This window comes from Pectinophora gossypiella, chromosome 22 (genome assembly GCF_024362695.1).
Source record: "Pectinophora gossypiella chromosome 22, ilPecGoss1.1, whole genome shotgun sequence".
Classification (NCBI taxonomy): Eukaryota; Metazoa; Arthropoda; class Insecta; order Lepidoptera; family Gelechiidae; genus Pectinophora; species Pectinophora gossypiella.
In genome coordinates this window covers 267,485-287,494 of record NC_065425.1, presented here as the reverse complement: position 1 = coordinate 287,494, position 20,010 = coordinate 267,485, and the positions used below count along the sequence as shown (strand labels likewise).

At 38.5% G+C, this 20,010-nt stretch overlaps 1 protein-coding gene across 3 annotated transcripts in view; it reads right to left on the bottom strand.

The window, feature by feature from the left end:
* Nucleotides 1–18,935, bottom strand: part of LOC126377068 (uncharacterized) — a 450,327-nt gene extending 431,392 nt beyond the window's left edge. For all 3 annotated transcript variants that reach the window (XR_007567785.1, XR_007567784.1, XM_050024705.1), the window contains exons 1-2: nt 18,667–18,935; nt 2,636–2,952 (exon numbers count right to left, since the gene is read on the bottom strand). Coding sequence is in view for 1 of the 3 variants with exons in the window: in XM_050024705.1 (XP_049880662.1) it covers nt 2,636–2,880 (245 nt within the window). In the remaining 2 variants the exon portion in view is untranslated. The remainder of the gene's footprint in view (nt 1–2,635; nt 2,953–18,666) is intronic.
* Nucleotides 18,936–20,010: the final 1,075 nt, after the last annotated feature.

Genomic DNA, 20,010 nt, shown 5'->3' with positions numbered 1-20,010 from the left:
TCAAGTAGAAATTTCCGTCGCAAAAGTATGGATTGGAAAATAATTAAAAAGAAAAGAAAAATTTTCATGAATTTTTTGACACGAAATTCCACTTGATATCAACTCAGAATCATGGTCTGAACCATCCCCCTCAGTATTCGTTACGGTGTCACTAACACCCATACCTACTTATATGGCTACCGTATGTACTTGTACGGAGTGTAAGTGTCATCGTAACGAATACTGAGAGGGATGATTCATCTGATTATTCTGAGTTAATATCAAGTGGAATTTTCCATCGCAAAAGTATAGAATTTAAAATAATTTAAAAAAACTAAAAAAAAATCATGAATTTTGCGACGGAAAATTCCACTTGATTTTAACTCAGAATCATGGTCTGAATCAACCCCCTCAGTATTCGTTACGATGTCACTAACACCCAGTATACGTCCCACTGCTGGGCACAGGCCTCCCCTCAATCAACCGGAGGGGGTATGCAGCATACTCCACCACGCTGCTCCACTGCGGGTTGGTGGAGTATGCTGCATACCACGCTGCTCCAACGGCTTAACGTGCCCTCCGAAGCACGGAAGCATCTTATTTTTTCGAACTATCAGGTTATTCAAGCCTGAAAAGTCCTTACCAAACAAAGGAAAGTCTCACAAAGTGATTTCGACAATGTCCCCATCGGGAGTCGAACCCGGACCTTCCAGATCGTGAGCCTAACGCTCTAACCACTAGACCACGGAGGCTGTTATATACTTATGGAGCCATTGGTGCTGATTCCAATACACACCATCAAATTTTATTTTAAGTTATACCTGTCATTGTCTTATCCGCTGAAAACGAAAGGGACGGGTAATCGACAGGCATAAAAGTTATGGAACACACGACACTTTTAGGCACAAATATAAAACAGCCCTCTAAAAATTTTACATTGGCCAATAACCCGACGGAATTAATTGAGCAAGATGCCTATTTTATTCGCCCATATTATTCTTTATTTTAAAATTTACAGTTGGCAATCATCCGTCCCTTTCATTTTCGGCGGATAAGAAAATGACGGGTATAACTTAAAATAAAATTAGGAGGTGTCTGTAGGAATCGGGGCCATAGTCTGAAATAAATATTTTTTTTTATTTATTTTTTATATAAGACTGACCATCTACTTTAGATTTAAAGTCACGCTCGTAATTCCTTACGAGTTAGATAGGACTACAGAAGATAATTTCTGGTTGCTTTTGATGTTGTAATCGTAATACTTAATGTATACTGTTGTAAAAAGCTTTTTGTTTATAAAATGTGAACAAAATACATTCAATTCTTTATTGTATTTGTGAAAGAAACAATTACAGAGATAAAAGAGGCTTATCAGAGGCAATTGGCGGTCTTACCGCTTAAAACCATGTCATTCAGGTAACCATACGGTGAGGAAAAGAGGGAATCTAACTAGAAAATCCGGTAAAACATTTCATTTTAGCTCTTTCTACCATATATTTTTCATTATTCTTACATTTAAATGTATATTCAACAAATTACTAAAAATAACCCTGCTAATTCTTACTCAGAGACTTTGAGATAAATGCTAAAACATTAAAATATTCGTGTATTCAATGAATTCATTGAATAAATCTGTTATTACACATAAAACAAAACGGTATTCAACTGGTATTCAGAGTTCATTCACCAGCAGAGAACAGCGGGCAAATAGACTGTGAATGAGCATTGGTATTCAAACCGCTTCGTTACTAAGTGTTCTCGATCCCAACTCGAACTCAACAGTAACTCTATCGCTATAGTAACTCACTCGCAAGTCGAGCGCGGCGGCCTCGCGTTGCGCGTTAGAGCGCGAAGATGATAACGCATGCATTAGTGTACGGAAATAGCTATACTTTTATTATATTTCGATGATTATCTTCTAAAATGTAAATGTGTATCTTAGCGTAACTGGTAGGTAAAAAGTAATTATTTCTTCTTACACTCGATGAGCATAAGTTACGAGTGTACATTAAGTAATTATACATATATAAAACAACCTCTATTGTTTTAACGTTTTCTTCTAATTTTATTAAACGATGCATTACTTATATCGAATGAAAAGTGAAATAGGTACTTACTACTTTATATAGAAAAAAAAATTGGCGTGATCTTGTATTGAATTCGATTTAATGAGTTTGAATTAATGTTAGGATCATAGGAAATTGATAACACGTAGTTTCAAGGATTTGTGCCCAGTTAACGGCAATAGACTCGCCCCCTATTATGGCGGCGAGGCGTGATGCTATATTATATTATACATACATAAGATACAATGTTGTCAATGTGATATATCATCATCAGCCCATTAACGTCCCCACTGCTGGGGCACGGGCCTTCCCTATGGATGGACAGGGAGATCGGGCCTGAAACCACCACGCGGGCCCAGTGCGGATTGATGGTTATTAACGACTGCTAATGCAGCCGGGACCAACGGCTTAACGTGCCTTCCGAAGCACGGAGGAGCTCGAGATGAAAACTTTTTTTTTGTGGTCACCCATCCTATGGCCGGCCTTTGCGAAAATTGCTTCAACAATCGCAGACCGAGCGCGTTTACTGCTGCGCCACCGAGCTCCTATATATATGTCATAGCATAATGTTTAGTTTTAAGTTAACTTGCCTGTTAAGAAGTGTCTCAAGCAGATGAGCGGAGTGCGGCAGGGACTCAACAAGCAGATCTATCGGCAGCTCTGTCGCCACTGATTGCAGCACGCCGGGCCCAAGCCGCGACAATATGGCCGCTGCCTCTCTGAATTGTCTCCCTTCAGACAGTAACAGCACTCTGCGCAAGGCGAGACGGGGAGAGGTATACGTATTCTTCTCTCTCTCCCTCTCACGACGAATTCGCTCTCGACTGTCGTTCATCTTTACGTTCGAGTTGCAGTGGTAGCGCTAGCCCATCGTGTTTGTTGGTGTCAATGTAGATTATGTTGCGATCTGTGGACAAAAGATGGCTGATTAACCCTAGGATGGTAACATAATTTAAATGACCACGCATAGTAACAGGGGTGCCACGTCACCCCTGCTACTACGCGTGTTATTAAATGAGTAAATAATGAAAAATAAAACTTTTTATTATTAAAACAAACTAAAGGAACACTTTTCTTGAGATCTATCAGTAACTAGACGAAATTATATTAGAAAAAAAAATTTTTTGCTAACTTAAACACAATTAAGACAAATTTCCAAGCGATGTTCGGGGCACGCAGGTCTTTTACATTTGGAACAAAAAATCTTTACTTTTTCGTCATTTTTTCGAGGACACAATGCACATCGAGCTTGCTTTGGCAATTTGGCGGGGGGTTCGCTTGCTGGAACTTCTTCGGGAACATTTAGAATAGCCCTTATATTTCCCGATAGTAGTCGAGGTAAATTTGACTCCAAACGTCGTTTCATGTACGGCTCGGCTAGCTGTATTGCTAGTTTTTTCAGGAAATTGTTTCTGAATTTGTTAGCTGGCGTATTCGGATGCTTAACTTCTAGATAGAGAATCATAGAATTGATCCCTGCTTGATCTAACATGCCAAAGAAAAATCTAAGAGGCCAGCGTCGAGTACCCCTTGCAGTCGTATAATTGTGCAATTTGTGCATCATCTTGTCAAAGGTATATCGCATTGTAGTCCTCAATTATAATTGGCTTGTGCGTTGTGGGATTAACTTCTTCCTTATTGTGCATAGTAGATAGCAATATCACCGATTTGTTCACCTTTGAACAAAACAAAATACCTACGTAAATAGTAACAGGGGTGACGCATCACCCCACACATACCTGCAGAACGAAATTGGCGTGCTGCCGGACCCACCGCGCAACGACTACTGATGACTGACAGTAAAACAAAAGAATACACAAAATGCTAGAGCGGGATAGCTAATAATTTTCAATAAATCGGCACGTGATTGCTCGCGTGGGGTGTTGAGTCACCCCTGTTACCATCCTAGGGTTAATGGTTGTAGAATGGGTTAAGATAATAAATACGCGAGTTGTATATAACTATAGAGTTATTATATGGGTTGTTAATGCAGGTTGCCTTTGGTTTTGGTTCATACAAGACCATTAACCCGGCCCCGGGGGGGACAGAGTCATCTTACGGGCCCTCCACTGGGGCAATTCCTGTTCGGCGCGTCCTTGCCGCGATAGTTGCGTGGTAAGACCCCCTGGCGGTGCTGCCAGTCGTACTCGAGATTAGTTTCTATGTAACTAATTGTATAATTCAATAGTAGTGATTCATATTTTTACAGTTAAATAAAACGTATTATAAAATAAATGAAAAAGCGCGAGTATTACGAAATGTCCGTCATTGAGTTGAATATTACCGATGATTGTTCCGGGACAATAGTGTCCGGCGAGGTGTCAAGAACCTCGCTGCAGGTGGTTGTGGTCAACAGTGGTCGGAGAATGTGGTGCAAGTCACGGGAGACCACCGGGCGGCGTTGAAGATACAGGGTCTTATTTATAATCGCTCGCCTTCAACTCGCGTGTGAAAATATATACCTCTCTCATCTTGCAAAGGACAAGTTTCGATGTACTACGTGAAATGGGTACTTATAGTACATTTTCGGACGTGATTTGAAAGCGAGGGGCCCCTGGACCGAGTCTCCAACTTCGATAAAATCGATAATTACAATACAATTATTTATGGATAGTATCGATATAATTATATAATATTCAGTATCGATAGTATCGATTAGCATTTCGATATTTGGATTATTCGGCAACACTAGGTCTGACTGAATGAAATAATGCATTTGTAACGGTACCTCCTCCTTGGTTGACATCCTTCATCGTCAAATTTAACGTTCTGGCTGATTTCATTTTGGAAATAATTCTTAATTCAAATTATACTCTACCGCCGCAGCACCCTTTTGTAATTTTATTTTATCATTGTCTTAATATACTTTATATGGACACCAGTAATAATATAAATAAAATTAAATAGTTCAGAAAAAGTAAATGTTCTCCCCTGCTATACTTTATAATATCTGTTGTTCACCCGCATACTTTGACTAAGGTTTTAGAACTCATAATAGTTAGGGCTTGTAGGACTAAGGTGTGTAGAGTTAAAAGCTTGGCTCTACATGAGATCTTTTTGATAGTGCGAGGCATATGGTCTATTGGCAACATTTTACATGAAAATATTTATGGTGAAATTTGTTTTTTTCCAGACAGATATGAAATTAGATATAGCTACCTTCTAGAAAATCACAAAAAATAGATAATATAACATTGACCAAAATTCCTCATCAAAGTCTACAACTCTAAACAGTTCTTTCGCCATCAGCTTACGCTTTAAATCTTCTTGATAACTGTCCGCGGTAAAGCTCACTTAAACCATTGGCGCGCGCGCCTCTATCAACGTAGATCTCGGTAAATCAATGCTTTTTGTCACACGCCGCCGGCGCAACCGTAAATTTTGAAAAAATACATCATTTCATGCAATACCCAACTGTAATCCCAAGTCTAGCATTAAGTTTTTTTTAATTTTGATTAAAGTTGTAACTGTTAGTGGCAAGGACTTGGAAGGTAAGTATAATCAATAACTGACGTTGTAATGAAATGAAATGAAAAATATGTTTATTTTCTGAGAAATACCTATTTTTCTCTTTGGCTACTCATACGGTAATCATTAACCAATTAATTAAGAGCAAAAGATGTTTCTTCTAGTGTTTTACAAATTCCTGCGTCCATATTTGTTATATTATCTATTATTGTTACCTTATCAATCAATGTAGCTCTTCATTGCTCACTATATTTGTTTATATCTCAAATTATAAAATACATATTATTTGAAGCAATGACCAAAAAGATGCCATCTCTCTCTCTTTCTTTAACAATTTCTGGTCTATCCGATCCACTATAAATGGACTTAGGAAGTAGTACCTCCGGCCATCAGATTAATTACTTTTACAATTCCAACTCACCGTTTGCCAGAGTATAAAACAGAAGAGCACCTGTCCACTGGGTCGCTGTCACGACAATTATCGGCTAAATTGGCACAATTTAACGGATTTCATCGCGGTCCATTGTTTTATACCTCAAAGTCACCGTTCGAACACTTCGAACTGGGTCACTAGGGTCTGACTACTGACTTCCGATACTCAATGGTGTCTCATCCTCTTACATTGTCTTCTAAGGTTTATTATTATTCATTTTATAATGACAGTGCCTGTTTTAAACTTATCCTTCAAAAAGACAATATTAAGATCAATTTATAACATGTTAATTAACAATAACTTTGACTGTTTTATGTTGCTTGGGATTACAGACTTGTCGTAGGCGCAGATTGAAGGATCATGATCTATTTAACGGTATATATCTTAACGGTTGCCTGGAAGAGATTGCTACTTAGCAACAAGGCCGCCTATTGTACTCATTCTATGTCTCTTTTGTTTTGTATTTTGCTTTTTCCTGTTTATGCAATAAAGTATATGTTATGATGTATTGTTACGTTATGTTATATCCACAACTATTTTACTTATATTCTTTTTTAATTGTTTTACTGAACACATTCAGTACAACAGATACCTGCCAAAGACCTGCGGCGTTTAGGTCACCAATACGCTGAGTAGTTGTTATGACAAGAGATATTGAAATACAGAAACATCCACTTCGAGAGTTCGAAGTAAAGGATACAACATAAAGATTAGAATACATTATGCACATCGAAGAAAGTATAGCCTTGGTTTATCAATAGTGATTGACTCATCTACTTGCTATGCCATATTGCCGTATGCTAAGCTAAGTATTGGCTCCGTCTCGGTCATTATATTATTGTATATTCTATGTCACTATGTCAATACATGGATCTCGTCCACCTACTCGTAGAAATTCTACCAAATGTGGGTTTTTAGATTCATTTCTAATTTGTTAATATGTTGTCTCTAACCTGCTGGAAACACTTTCGATTTTATCATCACATTATTTGTCTTTATTTATGGTGTTTGGTTTTTGTAGTTTCATATAAAAATATATATTTTTTAATCTTCTTCTATCGTGTGGGTTGTGACGTGAATTACCAAACTCCGCCTATTGAGCCGCCAAAGGCCCCTGACATGACTCATTTAACGACTACGTACTTTACATCAGTAAGTAGTAACCGGAAACAACGGCTTAACATGCCTTCCGAAGCACGGATCGTGTTACTTTCGGACTATCAAGTGATCAGCCTGTAATGTCCTAACCAAACTAGGGACCACAAAGTAATTTTTGTGATAGGTCCCCACCGGGAATCGAACCCAGGACCTCCGGATCGTGAGCCCAACGCTCAACCACTGGACCACGGAGGCCATTAATAGCTATTTTTCAATATTTTCTGATAACGTAATAACCATCTAATAGCCTATCCAGAACATCTTCGGAAGGTAGCAGTAATGTTATCAGACACTTATGAATTCTGTTGAAAACAACTAATTTTTCCATTGTCAATCAATCAATCAATAATACTTCCCATCAACGTCGTCGTTCTTAGGTCTTTCCTCAACTTCCCATCAGTTGCCTGACCTTCATCTTTATCAAATTCCACAATCTTCCCACTAGTCAGTCAATCAGAGCTAGATCTTGTAACGGTCATGTTTTTCATTCATCACTTCACCAGTTCACCTAATAGAACCAGCACAATCATTGTTTAGTTATAACAAAGATATGATCTCGAGACGTTTCCCAACTCCCGCCGTTACGCTCCCATGTGATACATACCACACTTTAATAACGGGACTAAGCTCATCGATTACTTGTTGTTCTACTGAAACATGTTGGCCTGGTACTCATTAGAAACTTACTTCCGCAATTATATTCTTTTCGTGTGTTATTCTGTGCCTTGGACAAATCTGAAACGCCGAGGAGGGGGGCATATGATTTTCTTTATTTGAAAATGCTTATTTCCAATCATTATCTCTTTTTGTTTCTAGTGTAGGAAATCAAGGCAATCCATCTCAACATTGCAAACATTATGTCACTTTTTAGTTATACAATTATTTATTTTGCTGTAATGTATGGTATTTCAATGCAATCATTATGTGTGTCGACCGGGTTGGCACATACACCAACAAACCGAGTTAAGGTCAATTTAAGTTAGAAACTTGTTTTATTTATTTATTGCCATCATGTACAATGTTGTCATGTTGTCTTTGATTACTTGTGGCTCTGCCCACCCCATTAGGGATTACGGGCGTGAGTTTATGTATGTATGTATGTATGTACAATACTTATACAGATCTATGTTTTACAAAGGTGGAACAGTACATGAACCCTGTTACTAGAGCATTGCAGATGACATAAAAGTGAGTTGGACTCAGACATGCATTAAAATAAAAATAACAAGTTTACAATCATAATTTGGTTTTTACAGTAAAAATTACTAGCTAGATTGGATTGCAGAAATCCCGTTATTCAAGTAACTAAAAAGTCATTCATAATTTAATTTATTAATACTGTTTTATTTATGTCAATTTATCTATTATAATAATAATAGATTCAGAAGTATTTTTAATTTGTTTACTTGAATCGGGTATCTCTTATTTTTCCGTGGTACCATTATATAGTACCACTGATGGTACTGTGGCAATTTCTAAAAACAGGTCTAAGTTGTAATAACTCAGACCTGATTCTAAAACTGACTTAGCATTTTCCCACTTTCACATAACGCGTGCCAAGCCAGAACATGAGAGTATGCAAGTATTGGCATATTCTAGCTTAACGGTTGAGTAACGGACGACATTGATTCTCAAGTCATCCTCCAATGCGGACTGAATTCTTAACAAACTAGTGTTAATGCGTGCATTTAAATAAATGAAATAGTGCCTATAAATGTAACAGGTACATTCAGAATGGTAAACAGATCAGATACACTCACTTGCGTACTACTTGCAGCCATACTTTGTCTGGTATTAAATATGGTTGTTTATAGACTGGTTACCAGTTTATATATACACAAACTCACGCCTATTACCAAGGTAAGCAGAGACTATAGAATTCCATTTGCCATACAGACATCTCTTACTTCTTCCACTTCTGTCAATCGTCTCATACACGCACGCAGATTCAGTGTAGATGGTGCTAAATCCATATACCAGTTTATATCAGTAATATATAAGATAGTGTCTCCTGTTGATGGATACGGCATTATTGCTCGTGAAAATAAAATAGGTGTAAGCAAACTATGCTTGGATTTTACTCCCATTCCGGCAGACAATTTCAATTACGTTGTATAATCTGTAAACTTTTATAAAACTAACGAGCCCTCACGACAACAGATTGTTTTGGAATCCAGTAGTGAAGACCACAAAGTACAGTAAAAAAATTGTAGATCGTTTCTTGCACGGTTTGTGTCTAATATACACACTGCGTTTGATAAGTACCGGTGTTCACTACTTCGTTGTACAAAATTTGTAGAACGTTCTAGAAATGTTCTACAAAAAACAGCTTGCATTTGTAATTACACCTTATATGACACGGATGACGCTGCCGAAATTGAAGAACTAACATTTGAAGACGCGAGTAACCGTGTAGTCAATATTGAAGTGTCATTTCCTATAGTTACTGGTGATCTTGTGATCTACATCATAGTTGATCTACATTCTATATTATTGTTGAGTAGAATGACGGTAGATGTTTATTATTTCTGAGAAATTTGTGATCATGTGTGCATTAATGTAACTGTGTAAAGTCAATGTGATTATACATAATATACACAACAATTTGATTATACATAATATACTGAATACCGACGTTATATGACAACTTGTTGTTCTGTAGCACTATCGTGGGTCCACTAATGGACAGGGGGTCAAAATGACCACATCGAAGCAATTCATCTAAAAAGCAATATTGCAATTTGACATTTGCGCATATAAAAGTAAGTGCGCAATGCAAACAAATGTCAAATAGCAATATTGCTTTTTAGATGAATTGCTTCGATGTGGTCATTTTAACCCTCCAGTTATTTTAAATTATAGTCTTTAAAAAATATATTTTTGGGTTGCCAACGTTCCCAATAACAATTAGTATCAATGTTAATATGAAATGATTACATATTCATACTTGCTTAGATTATAAGTAGGTATGACAGTTAGATTAAAAATGTATTTATTTATAAAAAAAATATTACACTCTTTGTGTTTCGTGCGTTCGCAGCCCCGCTAAAAATATACATTGATATTACAAGTGACAAAAGGAAAAATGTAATGAATGGGCACAGCCTAAACCTAGGACTAGAAAGTTAAAAGCCTAAAACTTATTTTCATAATAATGACCCTTGTTTTCTTAACTCTTTCTGTAACGCCTTAGTTTTAGGACATTCAACTCTTAAATACCACATAAAGAAGTTAAAGAAATAAAATTTCTTGGAGGGACTGGCCGGAGTTCGCACAGAACTGGCGAAAAATGGAAGGAGGTAGGGGAGGCCTTTGCCCAGCCGTGGTATCATGTAGCTTGGATTAGTTAGTTCTTGTAGTCCATTATGCTGATTCCGAGAAATATACTTCTTTTATCCGTAATAAATAAATAAATAATCATTTATTTCGGAATCATAATCTTCCATAGTTTGTTAGTATTGACAAAGAAAAATTACTTATATATCAAAATAAATAATAAGAAATGCAAGTCCGGCAAGAATGTCATCTCATCGCCATTGTAACGAGCACCTTCTATTTGTATTCATCCATGAACATCAATATTCCTCAGTTTTTTGAGAGCACTTCCGATGTAGCATTGACCGACACCTCGGGGCTTAGGTCAACATTATAACGACTGTACATACGTGAAGTCTCGCCGAGAGCTTGTGCCCGGTAGCTCTGACCGCGAGGGTTCATGCGAGAGCTACAATTTACACTCTTGAACCGGGCATGCCGACGTAATATACGTACCTAACGACCCGATTACTCTAGCTATAGAGACTGCCAATCAGCTTGCGAGGACAAAAATAACAAGATGACAAAATACCCACGTCTTACCGAGCTTTCTGTTAGACCAACGTGATAGGTGTCGAGCCGTATCGCCGTCTATAATCTTCGAACTAACTGTGTAATCTCGCATTGGTGCAAATCCGGTACTGGGATTCGAACCGGCGCTTCCTGTTTGAGAAGCAAGTCGGTGAACCACAAGACCACAGTGACTATAGGTTAATAACTAATGCAAGAAAGACAACAGCTATATCTATTAGTTTCAACAAACGCAGATAGCATTCACCAATACACCATACAAAGACATAGTAACAAGAAACTTATTTGCCACCGCCATTATCATACAAGATGTCAGATAAATAGAAGAATCAACATAGGTGCAGCGAAAGTGAAGGTACAGGTGGCAAAAACGGACAGTTAAGCCCGTCTTACATGGAGCTACCCAAAAATCATCATCACTAATTTAAGAGCCACGCTCTTGTCGGTGTAGCATTCTCCATGCTACTTTTTAGGGAAAAATAGGGCAGTAGTTTCCCTATTGCCTTCCGCCAAAAATAACTAAACAAAAAAAAATTAAATAATTTAAGTTACACATTCAAATTACTGACAAGTTTCTTATGCTGTCAAAATTTTCAATTTTGTATTGAATTATAATCACTATAACAGAACGGATAAGACAAATTTTTTGTTTGTTTGACTCGGATATCAACCAAGATAAGACATACTTAGATAAAAAGAGTTAGTTAGAATAGAATAATTAGATTTTAGTTAGTTAGATGAATTATATATAACTAATTTTTTTAAATTTAAATTGGAGAAGCGAAGGTTTTGCGAGGTATACCTAGTTTTAACAGCAATTACTAAGTTTCATATTTTTTGTCTCCATGTGAGACGGGCCTTAGACTACTCGAGATTAAACCTGTGCGAGGATCGACTCACGCGCAACGAGAGCTCTCGAGCTTTTTATAAGTTTAATCGAGATGCCTTGATCATTCCGAGCATTTCTTCAAGAGTAGTTTTTATTATAAGTAGCTATTGCATTCTTTTGACGTTGGATTATTTTATGGAATTTTCACAGATCGTTATTTTATAGAAAAAAAGAACGGTAGTACTTAAGTTCCATACAAAAAAAATCTAAAAAGTTATGTTCCTATTTGGCATTTGTCATTGCGCAGTTACTTTTATATGCGCAAATGTGAAACTTCAAAATGACTTTTTAGAGGAGTTGCTTCTGGTATTGTGGCGTTTTTAAAATCTAAAAAGGCTTACGTAAATCACACATTACTTACAAACTTAACTGAATCTGAAAATCATTGGTTCAACGACAAACTACCCAAATAAGAGCAAGCACACAGCAAAATATTCGTACAATAAGAAAATGATGCGAATAATTGCCATATTGATAATCGCGATTATTTAGGCGTGTATCCGAGGAATGCAACACTGTAAAATTAAATTCGCCATCACACGAGTAGGTCAATATCAACATACAGAGCAAGTATAATAATATGGGCAATGGATTGGAAACCAATAACTCGCGGATTTCACTCCGACACGCTGGACTAGAAAAACCGCAGAGTGGCAACCCGTTTGAGCTCGCCATACACAGAGACGGTACCGCGAATGAGCGAGCCGCGCGCGCCGCGGCGGCGCAGGTGATATCTGTGTGAAAGTGATTTTTTTTTTGTTACTTATTGTAGATTTGCCGCAGATGGCATTAACTACTTGGCCGGACAAATAGGGAGCGCTGAAGGCTCTCACCCGGTACAACGTTTAAGACAAAAAGCCTGAGGGTGCCCAGTTGGGCGCAAACCTCGGCTCAGGGCGTCGTCTGACCCTAGTGGGTCGATAGCGATAAGCGCTGATTGAGAGAAATCTTCGACCACGCCGGCGGGGTCGGTATCGCGGTCCTGAAGTGTTTGGTGTCGCGAGCTGATTGGCTGCCTCTATGACTAGAGTAATCGGGTCGTCGGGATCGTATATTACGTCCTTCGGACGCCGATACTTTTCAGTACCGTCCCAAAGCGAGAAGTATTCGAAAGCGGCAACTACCAGGGGATTTGGGTGGTGCGGAGCAGAATCGAATGTGTGAAGGTGAACGCGTGTGTATAATAAACTCGAACGTAACGTGACATAACGTCACCTAATAGCCGTGTCCGTCAGAACCGCCGGTCACCTTTAAATGTTATTTTATGTCTAAAATACTTTGGAAGCAAATGTCTAGTGATAGGCACTGTTTATGACCATCATCATCATCAGCCCATTAACGTTCCCACTGCTGGGTCACGGGCCTTTCCTGTGGATGGATAGAGAGATCAGGCCTTAAACCATCACGCGGGCCCAGTGCGGATGGATGGTTATTAACGACTGCTAATGCAGCCGGGACCAACGGCTTAACGTGCCTTCCGAAGCACTACCAAGTGAACCATAAATATTTTAGCTATAGCAATACTAGAATAGTTTTGATAGTATATAGCTAGTTAGTTAAGAAAACTCATTATAACAAAATGGTGTAATTGGTTATGCCATAAAATAAATATCGTCATAAAATAATGCCATAAAATAAATAAGGATCCCAAACGGAATTCCATAGTCACCGCTTACCAGTGGGAAATAGGCATAATTTTATGTATGTATCTATGTACTTATAGTGAAACCCTGTAACCAAGATTTTTAATAATCATATTCTAATGCGATTTTCTTCAAATAAACCTCGATTTCATTTAATTAATTCATTTAATTCCAAGTAAAAATTGAGACTACAAATTTTGAATTTGGAGCGTGTCTATTGCGAAGTTTTGTAAACAAACATTTTGTTTTTAAAAAGGCCCTGACGAAGTTTTCACTATAAGTAATAATATTCTATTCTATTCTAATGGTATACATTCGTAAATAAATATGTCTGTCTATCTGTCTGAACCGATACCGAATTTGGTATGGAAATAGAGCTCCCAGGAAGAACATAGGATTTCTTTTATCCCAGAAAGAGAAGTATAGCTTGTCTAGATATCTATAAAATCCACTCGGACAGAGACGCGGACAAAAAGCTAGATTCGATTGTTCCCAGCCCGGAACGCCCCCGGTTGTGGCTCTGTGTGTATCAATAAAGCTTTAAGTCTACATTTAAGCGAGTTTAACTTCAAGTTTTGCAAGTCTCGACTCGATTCGCCAATTTCACCAATATAAGAGGTGTCGTTTTAGAATGTCGACAAACACCCGTCTTGTTGGCTGATCTGGTTTGTTGTGAATGGATTGTATGTATTTATTTAATTATTTTTTTATTATATTTATTTACACACAACATAATTAAATAAGAACAATTACTTATAGTGAGAGTGACAAACACATTTTAGAAATTATAAAAATAAAAAAATAATAATATAATAGTAATAATATATAAAAAAAATATTAGCTGTTGGTCCCGGTTACTACTTATAGATGTCAGTAGTCGTTACATGAGCTATGTCAGGGGCTTTTGATGGTTCAATAATAACCGAGGTTGGTAATTGACCTCACAACCCACATGATAGAAGAAGAAATTATAAAAATGGATAGACGCTGGAAAAAGAGAGAAACAAAAGATTTGTTAGTAGATAATTATTCGATTATGAGACTTAATGTGGCCAGAAGAGATTTCCTATCGAGTTGAAACAATCGATGAACTTGGATGAAGCAACAGAAGTGTATCAGGACGTAGCAAATGTATTTCCATAGTCTCTGCTTACCTCGGTGGGAAATATTTTGAGCTGTGTGAAGTCGATTATTATTTTGATCAACGTCATAATATATTAAGTTTATATTTTAAAACAGGCTACGAAGTATTCTCAAGATAAATTTAGCTCGATAATGGCCCCGATTCCAGCAGACACCTACTAATTTTATTTTAAATTATACCCGTCATTTTCTAATCCCCCGAAAAGGAAAGGGACGGATGATTGTCAACAAGTTAATTTTAAAATGAATGAATAACCCGTGCGAATAAAATAGGCATCTCGCTGGTATGCAATCCGTTTGACGTGCTGCCTACTTAGTAATTCTCTCGGGTTATGTACCGATGTAAAATTTTTAGACGGTTGTTTTAGATTTCTGCTTAAAATTTACGTGTATTCCATAAATTTTATGCCAGTCGATTACCCGTCCCTTTCTTTTTCAACGGATAAGAAATGACAGGTATAACTTAAAATAAAATTAGATGGCGTCTGCAGGAATTAGCACCAATATCGACAAACGTCGCGACTTTCCGATCCGACAAAACATGGCGCGATAAAAACAATCGATAGAAGTGCCTGTGAATGTCAAGCGTTGATTGTTATATATCGCGGTCTCGCCACAGTTATGCACATGAAGATAACGTCGACTAATACGCTTCTTGTTTGTCCGGAAAACGTAGACGGGTTTTCTCACTTAACTTTCTATTAGGAAAAGAGTTAGTCTCTAAGTCAGTTGAGAGAAAACCCACGGGTTTGCGTTTGCAAAGTTATATTTATTCATTAAGGCATGTGTCCTAATGCGTGCGAGAGGCGCTTGTATATATCTCGCTTATTTACTACACATATATATACATACATACGTATATAGCTTCACACACATTCATCATCATCATCTCCCTAGCATAATCATCATGAAACATTCGCCAGCATAAACTCACGCCCGTAATCCCTAATGGGGTGGGCAGAGCCACAAGTAATCAAAGAAAACTTGCAGCCACTGTTGATACGATGTCGTAAGTTGGATATGATGAACCTTATGGTGATAAGGGATCAGCCTATCGCCCATAACATTAGTCCATCATGTTAGCAAAACATTTGTGTAATAAAATGAACGAATGAGCCATATCAGGAACCTTTAGCGGCGCTGTAATAACCCTGATACCAGGGTTGATGCTGGTATTCCACCTCACAACCCACACGATAAGAAGAAGAATAAAATGTCTCCAGTGATCAAGGCAAATCTAACGATACCTCATACATCAAAATCCATCAAGCCGTTTAGGCTACCGGAAGGCACAAAGAAACAGACATACATTCGATAATCATTACCCCACTCGTTTGGCAGTCGAGTAAATATAAACAGTCATCATCATCTCTTTAGCATTATCCCGTGTTTCATAGGGTCCGCTTACCTTACCTGAAGATTTGACAGGTCCGGTCTTTTTACAGAAGCGACTGCCTGTCTGACCTTCCAACCCGCGAAGGGAACACCAGCCCAATACAGGTTAGGTCACATACCTCCGAAAAATGCATTTTTCGGGAATGTGGGCATCGCTGAGCACGTGATAATCATTTATAATAACAAGATTAACAAATCTATATTAATATCATCAACATGAAAGAAATGCCTCGTTCGTAGCGAACCTTAAACTGGCCACTCGCCCGCCGCATGCGCTGGGGCAAGTAGCTAAACCAGTCTGTTATAAACAGACGATTACGGAAACTGATCATAACTTTTACAGACAGTTTAGAGATCAGATGTGTTAGTAGGTGAGTAAGTAATGCTTGAACACTTTCAACTATAACGATCCTGCTACAGGCTGCTTACGGCGTGATAAATTGACTAACAGTTGCAGATGATTGCCTTATAGAATAGAATCAAAAAATAATTATTATTCCGATTGTCCGAAAGTAAGATGCGTGCTTCGGAAAGCACGTTAAGCCGTTGGTCCCGGTTACTATTTACTGATGTAAGTGAGTAATCGTTACATGAGCCATGTCAGGGGCCTTTGGCGGCCCAATCATAACCCTGACACCAGGGTTGATGAGACTGGTATTCCAACTCACAACCCACACGATAAAAAGAAGAGTAGATAGAATAGAATAGAATTGAATAGAAATAGTTTATTACAAAAGGACGCCACACACAAATACAAGACAATAATATAATTTAAAATTATCACAAAACAATTACACAAAATCAAGACGGAAAACTACGAAATAAAAAAACAAGAAAACATAATATATAATGAAAACCACGTGAGCGTTCTATGAAAAATCATATTCGAATATGATTTTAATAACAATTATTATTGTTTCCAGTCATGTTTTTTTCGGTAAATCTACAGTAAGTCACGTTAAAAGAGTACCAGTCCACCATGTTAGAAAGAACACAACCCCTCTGTCGGATTTTACGATATGCCCGAAAATACAAGCAGCTGAACGTTTCTATGTATTTTTATTCGCTCCCATAACAGCGTCTATGCTATATAATTATGAGAGCTTATACGCTTTAGCCTACGCCTACGGCAGTGAGACGTGGCCGCTTACGATGGGTCTCGTGAGGAGGCTCGGTGTCGCTCAGCGGGCAATGGAGAGAGCTATGCTCGGTATTTCCCTGCTGGATCAAATCAGAAATGAGGAGATCCGCAGGAGAACTAGTCACCGACATAGCTCGGAGAATTGCAAAGCTGAAGTGGCAGTGGGCAGGACACATAGCGAGGAGAACCGATGGCCGATGGGGCGGAAGGGTTCTGGAATGGCGACCACGTGTCGGACGACGCTCAGTGGGTAGGCCCGCTACAAGGTGGACCGACGATCTGGTGAAGGTCGCGGGAAGCCGTTGGATGCGGGCAGCGCGGGACCGATCGTCGTGGAGATCCTTGGGGGAGGCCTATGCCCAGCAGTGGGCGTCGTACGGCTGATGATGATGATGATACGCTTTAGTATCCTATTTTTTGACGTGTGTTATTGTAGATTTGGCGCAGGTGGCATTAACTACTTGGCCGGAACTTTAGTATTCGTTTCCCGTTGCTCCCCAAACATGTTATCGTTGAAAATGCGTCTAAGGAAATGTGTATCGTGTTGAACAATGTAGGGGTTGGTGACCGTATCATGTACCGATGTAAGATGGATACGATAAATTTATCAGAAATTCAATACCATGTGTGTCTGGAAGTTGACTTTTGGGTACTTATGGATCTGCCTAAGTTTATAGAAATCAATCAGTTGAATAACGGCCTCCGTGGTCCAGTGGTTGAGCGTTGGACTCACGATCCGGAGGTCCAGTGGGGACATATCACAAAAATTACTTTGTGGTCCCTAGTTTGGTTAGGACATTACAGGCTGATCACCTGATTGTCCGAAAGTAAGACGATCCGTGCTTCGGAAGGCACGTTAAGCCGTTGGTCCCGGTTACTACTTACTGTGTAAGTACGTAGTCGTTATAAATGAGTCATGTCAGGGGCCTTTGGCGGCTCAATAGTAACCCTGACACCAGGGTTGATGAGGTTAGTAATTCGCCTCAAAACGCACACGATAGAAGAAGAAGAATCAGTTGAATTTTATACTTATGTCATACTCCATGTTAAGGGATCTCGTCAACCAAAAAAGTTCGTCTTAATTTTATTTAATACATTGTTTCTAACCGTAGAGCTTTGCTACCCCAGTACCGGGTGAGAGCCGTAAGCGCTCCCCATTTGTCCGGACAATCAATTAATGCCATCTGAGGCAATCCTACAATAACTCTCGTCAAAAAAAACTACCCCCGTATGGTTTCACATCATCGAAACTATAAATGTACAACGGTCATTTATACCTAACCTAATGAAAACACATAATACCGGGTTCTTACCGCGTTAAAATCAGGTATTTTGTGTTTCAACTATTAACCTTTATTTTCTTACTTCCGCTCAATTTAATCTCTAATTTATATTATTAACATATGTCATTGAACTGTACCATTGTTTTCAAAGTTCAAACCGAATTTTGGCAATAAAAAATAATTTCAACAATGAAATAGAAAATTACCATAATTCAAACTTACCGTATACAATAGAGCAAATCCAATCTAAAGCACTATCACTGAACACCGGATATGTCCACACAACACAGTCTTTTAAAAAAGTAAAAAATTCGATAAAATATACGAACGCAAAACCCCTTTATTGAAATATAAAAGAAACAAATTCAAAATGGCATCCAAAAACTTGTATATTTTAAAATTTCGAACATGCACAGAGTAATGCGTGATGCCGCGAGCGGGCACGCTTGCAGCACAGAGTAGTGAGCGTGAGAGACAGACGCGTGCGCGGCGCGGACGCTTCCAGCGAAATGTGCTCGAACTCACTGGACGGTGTGTGTGAAAGCTTCCGGATGGTGTTGTGCATGATGTGACCATTTAGTTTACATTGACGAAAATTCCAATCCATACCTCAAGAAACGAATGAACCCTTCATGACAAAAGAGTGGAATAAAACAAAATGATTTTCTTTTAGGTGTGCCCAGTAGGAAAATTGACACTGTGTTCAGTGCCACATGCGTGGGTAATTATTTCATCTTGGGATGAAAGTATCTCTGACTATCCCGGGAAAGAATATAGTCGTGCGTAAGTTTGTGTTATGTGAATGTCAGAATGAGTTAGTATTGCATGTTGTTGTTGGCGGCTCTGTCTACTCTGATACTATTAAATGCTATCTTGTTAAGGTTATGGAACGACTATATGCAATTAAACGTAAAGCGTATTATAAATACGTACTTATTTATAAATTAAAGTAGAGCAAAAAAGTGTATTGTAGCCAGACTATAATACAGAATTTAACTGCAGAATAGAAAATAGAATAGAATAGTAATAGTTTATTATAAAGGACGCCACAAACAAAAAAAAAGACAACAACATCCTAATCAAATTTCCACTAAAACAATTACAAAAAAGCAAGACGGATAATAAGACGGACGGCTGCACATGGTTATATTTTGAATTGTTTCCTTTGGCATAATCTCGACCATGAACAGGTGGTGTGTTGCTTCCGAGAGTGTCCCGCGATGATGGACGAGACGTCGCGTCGCGTGTGGTCGCGTCATTAGGCGTGCCGCCGCGTCGCGCGACTTCACGCTTCTACGCCTTCAATAATCGTTAATTATACACGCTATGAGCATTTGAGTTTGATGACTGATTTTTGATTGAGACTAAGGTGGAGGTGTATAAGCGTGGTTCGGGAATAAAAAAAGAAAGAATATTCCATACATCCGTGCATTAAATCAAATCTCAATGAGCCTTATAACAACATACATAACGACCCCTATGGTCTAGTGGTTGAGCGTTGGACTCGCGAACCGGAAAATTTGCTCGGTTTGCAGGTACTGGAGGTTGATGGTTGCTCCGATAGGC